Source organism: Austrofundulus limnaeus, unplaced genomic scaffold (assembly GCF_001266775.1).
Source record: "Austrofundulus limnaeus strain Quisiro unplaced genomic scaffold, Austrofundulus_limnaeus-1.0 Scaffold15, whole genome shotgun sequence".
Taxonomy (NCBI): Eukaryota; Metazoa; Chordata; class Actinopteri; order Cyprinodontiformes; family Rivulidae; genus Austrofundulus; species Austrofundulus limnaeus.
The window spans coordinates 4423260-4430805 of record NW_013952417.1 but is presented as its reverse complement, the minus strand read 5'-3'; the positions used below and the strand labels follow the sequence as shown (position 1 = coordinate 4430805).

General features: G+C 40.8%; 1 protein-coding gene across 9 annotated transcripts in view; it reads right to left on the bottom strand.

Annotated features, from left to right (window-relative positions):
- LOC106513914 (ephrin type-B receptor 3) overlaps positions 1 to 7546 on the bottom strand; it is a gene marked incomplete at its 5' end in the record, with an annotated part of 60128 nt that overhangs the window by 38913 nt on the left and 13669 nt on the right. For all 9 annotated transcript variants that reach the window (XM_014002970.1, XM_014002976.1, XM_014002972.1 and 6 more), the window contains 1 exon segment: positions 1298 to 1362. In XM_014002970.1, coding sequence (XP_013858424.1) covers positions 1298 to 1362 — 65 coding nt within the window.

The following is a 7546-nucleotide window of genomic DNA, read 5'->3' as shown; positions in this document are numbered from 1 at the left end:
TTTATTTATTTATTTTGCTGTATGGACAGTTTGATATTACTTATTTTCAGTGTTGCAGCCCTTTTTCCCTTCAAGCTCAATCTGTAGTTTTTGTTTGTCTTCTCAGCCAGTTTATCACTTGGCAAAAGCACACAAACAATCGTCTATAGTGTGCACAGAGCCAGGAAAAAAATAAGAATGTTGATAGATTTTTCTTTTCTTCTTTTTTTTATTTTTGTGTGAGTTTATGTGTAGGAGAAACAGAGGAAGTAAGTACAAAAGATAAAAAGATATATTGTCTGTCCAATACTGTCTGTTTCATATTTTGCTTCGTGAAAAAAAACCTCTCTGTTGGTTATTTGCGGATTGAAAAAAAAACATCATTACACATGCATCCTTTGAAAATAGGTATTTCTTGCGAGTTATGTTTAAAAAGATTAATAGRGGCATTTTATTGCTTTAGCATCTATGCTGTGCCTGCCTGGTGGGAGCATATTKGTTGTATTGTAGCTTAACAAGAGTAAGGAGGTGGGAAGATGGAAGTATGGGGAGTTGGAGTGGGGGGGGCAGAAAGAGGTCATGAAGAGCTGCAAGGGAGTTTGGCCTCTGATTGTTTACAGCTGAGATAGTTAATGTGTCTRGCTTCGACAGTCATTAGAAAAGGCCAAATATGGAGGTTGGGTGACTTCGAACGGCAAAGGAAGTAGGCCAGGGTAACAACAAAATTTCAAAAAATAGGGGGCCCACCTTTCAAAACCCAAGCCCCTAGTCTGAGGACCACACAAAAACAAGGGGAGGAGTGCTGGCACCTTTTGAAGTATCGCTGAGGAGGGGTCAAGACTCTTTTTGCTTCTCTTTAGCCCATTGTGGAGCCCCACATGGGAAACCAAATTGCGGGTGTCCCCGGTACTTTGTGAGAGGTAGATTTGGTTGCAAGGGATTGTCAAAGCTTAGAGATATTTCAGTGTTTTCAAAGTTAATTTATAGCAAGCTTGACTTTTCACATGTTTTCTGTGCACTGATGCAGAGAGAAAGAAACATCTGTTACTGGGCGGAGAACTGAAATCGGATGGCAGTGGATCTTTTCCTGCAAGCTAAAAAGCACAACATTGTGAATYTTACAAAATCCCTCTGWGGGATATTTAAATAAAGGCGTACARTTTGTCCAAACGTAAACACTTACTGCTCAAATGTGAATTTATGACRATTATAAAACGCGCAGTTGAACAGAGAAGTCTTTATTCTTTTGCATAATATTATGTTTGTTTTTTGTGAATCACCTTATCATAAATATAAATTGGCACGTGTGTATACTCACCCCAGTCTCAGGGTGTGCAGTCCACGCTAATTCTGTAGTGGCCCACTTTGTGTCCATCAACGTCTCTGTAAACGGAAGCAGAAAGAAAACATCCCGGTCAGGCAAAAAGAGGAACAAGGTGACAGAGGAGGTCAACMGAACTTTCAAGGGTTTTACAACAATGTCATAAAACTTGTAAAATGATCCACGGAACGGATAAAAGCCTTTGACCGAAGCTATTCTCAGATAACAGTATGAATAACCGAACATCTTAGACAGGCTTTGAGCGATATTAAATTCAGTTAGACAAAGAGGTACTGTATGTGCGGGGTGTTTGAAAAAAAAAAAGAAAAAAAAAGATCACAGTGAAAAGTGAGATTGAAATGGAAGCTTGTGATTGGCGAAGTGCTGTGTAAAATGTGTTTCCTTATTTGGCTAATTAGGATCAATTGGATGCTTCTTTTGAACAAAGGGAAAACAACAATTGCAAATCTCACAGAGACGCTGCTTCGCTTCCCACAGGGCAATGACACTCAGTAACACAAACACACATACAGTGAGTGGCATGTTGTAAAACTCAAAAAGATATATAACCCAACAGAAGGCTTGAAAGGAGTGGGTGTAATAAAGTCAGGTGTCACAAAAAAGAAGCTTAAGAAGGAAACTGGGGTCAGAAAGCTTTGATTGGTTTCACTTTGGGAGAATAGTCGAGCGTGTACACACTTTAAATTAAGCTGTTTACACCTATTCCTTGACACACACTAAAAGTGACAAAAAAAAATGGTGGACAGTAGCCTCTCCAGCAAATCCCCTTTTTTTCCCCCTCCTGCCGACTTTCCACTGTCTCCTTTCTGCTGGCAAAAATGTCAGCGTCGTTAGAGAAGGGAAGTAAGACTATAAATGTTGGCTTTTTACTACCTGGTGCTCCAGGCTGCCACAGTTATTATCTCAACCGCTGAGCTGTTCTACATGATAATAAAAAAATGATGAAACAAAACGGCCGGAAAGTGAGCTTGGAACATTTCTGTTCAATGAGGAAAGAGCGACGTCTATTTTACTGTCAAAATATCAACTGGTAAACTTAAATAAGTCACTCTGCCCTCTTTGCTGTGATMCTATCAGAGTTTCTGTTCTGTCTGTCTTTTGATGTTTTTTCTAAAGAGACATAGAACTTGGATACAAAATAAACTAGCATGATCACCAAAAAGTATATATATCATCATATGTCCAGATTTCTGCTGTTACCAGTGTTGAGTTCAAGAGCACCAGCWCTGACACATCCTGACAACCAAGCCTCTTGTGAATTATGGCTAACTCTGAAAATGGCATGTTTCTCCTGGAGGGAATTCCCACTAAATTTTACCCCTGCATACTTGGAGCGACAGTTCCTCTGACATGTATTTTACACTGGTAAAATATGTACATATACAGTAGTATATCATGTCCAAGAACATCCCAAGTTAAGGCAGACATTTTCCGATGCTCTTTCTTGATTTGACTTGTTCCCTGAAAGGAAAAGGGACTGAAAGTTTTCTTATTAACCAGTTCAGGCACTGAGATCTTTTTTTTTCGAAGAAAGGATCTGAATGGATCAAAAGTTCCTACTAGTGCTAAATTATGCACAACTGATCCTTAATCCAATCGGCTTTTACTCAACATCTTGAATGCAACTCGATGTAGCTGGTTTTGTCTCTTTGCAGCCTATGAGTGTCTTTATCCCTGAAACTTTGTCAGCACAYCCTGCCTGCAGAGCATCCCCTGACTCACACTGTGACAGTGTGTGATGTGGGACTTGTTACTGACAGCTACGCGGGTATGTAAGCCAGCTGGGTGAAAATGATATACCTCCACTGCCTGCTCTTTATCATTACAACTGGGCCGTATGTAAGGAACGCTGACTTGTCATTAGAGCTGACCTTGCAGAAAAAAAATGACAACACAGTGAAACACAATGACAGGATGGGGATGAGTGGGAGACACAGATGAGGCTGAAAGAACCAGAACTGTGTTGSAGAGAAAAAAAAAGATCTACAAAGCACAAACACACAGCAACATGACTCAGTGGTCCGGGCAGTGGATCATTCTGGAGTGCAGGTGCATTTGCAACCCTCCTTTTTTCAATTCGCCTGCATTGTTTAACCAAAATGGACTAGACTGTGCATGCGCCTGTGTGTTTGTCTATGTCAGAGGGTAATTATGTGAGTATGTGTGTCTATTGGGAGTGAAGCCCTGTATTGTGCCCAAAGTCGAACATCAATCCTGAGTCAACAGGCCGGAGCAAAAGGTCTGAGTGACCTCCTCCTAACCTGGCTGCTTTCTCTCAAACTGTGTCTGTGTGCTTGTGGATTTCTGAGCTCTTCGTTTGTTTTTGTGCGTCGTGCATTTCGAGCGTWTAAAAATAACAGGCTAATACAAGAATATCGCAACATTCACTTGTGTATCACACAACAAACTGAAGGGCAGGGAAAAGACACAGAACAAAACTTGTGAACAAAGGAGCTGTTCTCGGTACCGAACTGACAGACTTGTGCAGTACGGATGATGAAGCGCGAGAAGGAGTCAAACTACGAAAGATTAAAGAGGGAATGGTGCCTTCTAAAGCAAACAGCTTTTAAAAAGCCTCTGAGAACACGTTGGAAGGTTGCCTAATGGGACAAGACAAACAGAGGAAAAACTGATGGAGAGAAAACCAGAAGGACAAGTTAGGGGAGAAACAAGCACTTTGAAACTATAAGACCCCTCCCTGGTTCAGTGAAAAAAAAGTGTTTCTCATTGGCCTTTTATTTCTGCATGTTTCATGTCACTGTAATCCTCAAAGCGTAAAAAATGGGAGGAGTGACTTTAGATTGGAGACAGAGATTGAGCAAAGAAAGTAAATCAAGCAAATGAACATGCAAATTCCCYGCCGTAAACTACACAGAAGCTGAGAGTGAAACATGCAGATGTGGGAGGTGTCACGGAGACGCTGTTTAATCCATCGTCCGGATGCTCTCCTTCTTTCCTCGTTTATTTCCAATCGCTTTTTCATCATTCGTGTGAAATGATGGCTTTCTTCATCCATCGTTCTCATTTTCTTCCACGCACGTGCTCGTTTTGCAGCTTTGGCCTTTTGTCATTTGTCTCCTCGCTCTTTCATTTCCTTCTTACATTGCTTGCCGATCCCTAAAGCCTCCCCTGTGTTTTCCAGCAGCATATTGATTGATGTGACATGCAGTGTATGACGGACTGTTTTTCAACCACCCACAGCTTACCTAGACTATTCAATTAGCAACTTACTGCTTGAGCAACCTGACGATTGCTTTAGTAAAGTGTTATTTRTGACAGAGGTCAAATGCACCTGGGATTATTCTAACAACCATGGGGGGAAAACTAGCAGAGGCATTTGTTTTCTCTGCAGGCTTTGACTGTGTGAGAAAAAATTGTARTAATACAAACAGGCTCGAGGAGCTCATACACAAGCAAACAAATGCTTACACGCACATACACACAAACATACACACACATGCATGCAAGACTAACCCCTACAGACTAATCCTGTAATGACAGGGCAGGCCTAATAACAGGGGAGGCCACTGAAGCATTCGTCCCCATGGCCGCATCCAACACACAAACACAGCAGCCAGAGTTGCAAGCGTCTTAAAATATTTCTTTGTTCAAACAAGCAGACTTCTTAAAACGATTGGGGGGTGGGGAGGCCAAAGAAGGAAAGAGGAAGAGGGGCCATTATTGAAAGACAGGAATGCGTGGCCATTTTACAAGTCCGCAGGTCACAAAGAGCAGACAGGTGAGGGGTAAAGCTTGGATCTCGCAGTGACTGGTTGAGATTTTTTAGCACAAAGGCCTTTGTTAGCATGAGTCTGTCAAGTTCCAGCTCAAAGATACTGACGAAAAGGACTTCTAATTAGGTATCATTTTAATTGACAAGAAATTCAACAGAAGGAGCATCATTWGAACATTAAAGAGACAGTTCAGATCTTTTGTAGTGGGATTCTGTGCAAAGGTGACTAGAAGTTTACTAGTTGTAAATAGTTCCTTTAACAACCTTAAACTTGGAGAAGCAGAAGAAGCGGGTAGTGGAAGTGGGGTCATGACCCACGAGAATTGCTACATCTTAAAACATCTCCAGTCTCTACGGCTTTATAGTCATCCATGTAAACTAAAGTTGTAAACATTCAAACCAGACTAAASTTCTTGCAGTTTTTCGTAGTTATTTTGGCAGATATCTTAGAAATGTCATGCTTCCCCTAGGCTGAGGCACTGCAACTATTTGTCCTTTAAAACTATTCATAGAATTCTATTACAATAACTGTGTAATGGGAAATTTAAAAAAGAGATTTGCGTGAATCACTATTAAAAACATTTTTAACATTGGGGTTTAAAGCAGGCTTTTATGTAGGATTCTGGAGGAGGGCGTCAACACTTTAAGCCAGACCCCACCTCCCGCTTACAGTACGAAGCTTATCCAAGCTTACGAAATTTACGTAGGCGGCTTCATAAAATAATTGCGGTCACCCCCCTCTCCGCTGCTTTCCAAGCTCATGGAAGCTTGGGAAATTTTTGTAGGTAAAAACATTATGACAGACCAAAGATTGTGACAACAACACAAAACAACAGCTACTGAATCTGTAACATCGCTACCAACACTGCAAAATATGTCCACCTAACCAAGTTTTAAAATCTTATATCCAGCCAGTCTTTTTGATCTTGTTTTGAGACTAATTTACTAAACAAGAACTGATTGTGTAAGAATAATCATCTTGTTTACAGAATGTGTAAGATTATCTATCTTGTTAGTCTGAAAATTTGACTCAAATTAGGTCAAAAATTTCTGCCAATGGAGTAAGAAAATTTTACTTGTTAAGATTCTTGAAATACTTGATTTGACTCAATTTTTTCTTCTTACCAATCTAAACAAGTAAAAATTTCTTATTCTATTGGCAGAAATTTTTGACTTAATTTGAGTCAAATGTTCAGACTAACAAGACAAATAATCTGACACATTCTGAAAACAAGATTAWTATTCTTACACAAYCAGTTCTTGTTTAGTAAAWCAGTCTCAAAWCAAGATCAAAAAGACTTTTTGGCTGGATATAAGATTTTAAAACTTGGTAAGATGGACAGTTTTTRCAGTGCACCTCCTTTATCTAAGCACAATTTATTCTTTGTCTTTTTCTGGCTTAAAATAGAATTGCGGTCGCTCTCCCCACCCCGCAACTTATGAACGTTTACGAAGTGTGTGAATGCGTGTGTGCATGGGTGAATGTCTGAAGTGTAAAGCACCTTKRGGTCCAAGTGGACTTGATAAGGTGCTRTATAAGTTCAAGCCATTTACCAYTTACGAAATTTTGGTAGAGTGAAAAAGRAAAACTCTGGGTGACAACCCGAAGATCGGCACGATGCCCTGAGGGTGTCCCGAGGCATTGCCAGCTGAAAGAGGACATTGGGAAATCTAACATGGCGTTGTTACGATGCCTCAACGCCCCTCTAGCGAAATGCCTGGTTTGAAGACTTTGGTTTTGGTGCATAATGAATGAGCTTATTAATATGGTCTAAACTAAACCCAACCTGCAGTATTTGCAAGATATTTGTTCACAATCTAAAAAAAAGGCAACTTAAAAAACACTCAATTTAAACCAGATAAAACTTCTTGCAAAGTTTAGTCTGGTTTAGTCATCACTACTTGCAGCTAACTAAGCATTCTGTTTGTGAGCAGCTAAAAGAAAGCAACACAGAAACTCAACCTCAATGACTTCTTCCTCCCAGCTCTTCCCTCGAGGCTTCTCTACCAGTTAATTATCTTCTCCCCACCTCTTCTCCAAGTTGCCATTGTTGTGTTCTCCTGCATTCAAACAGACCGAGCACATGGCGACCTGGCATGGGGTAGCCACTCCATTAAAATACTATGTCTTGTGGTTGCCAAACACTTGAGCCTCTGTTTAGACACAGAAACAGTGAAATGTGTCAACACTGAGAGCGAGGACCCCACGTTCAACTTATTAGCACTATTAGCCTGATTGCTTTGTGAGCCATCTTTGTTGGCCCCACTTTTTGTTATCCAGAATGAAGCTGAGCCAGAGAAAGAGGAAGATAGACATGGCAAAAAGAGGGCAGGAGGAGAGATGCTATTCAAATTCAAATTGTCCGAGCAGTCTTTTCGCCTTTGTCCGGGGCCAGAGGGCGATGATTAGGAGAAGTCCCCTCCATTTTATGGCAATGCCTCCCCTTCAGTCCTCAAACCCACACACACACACACACACACACACACACACA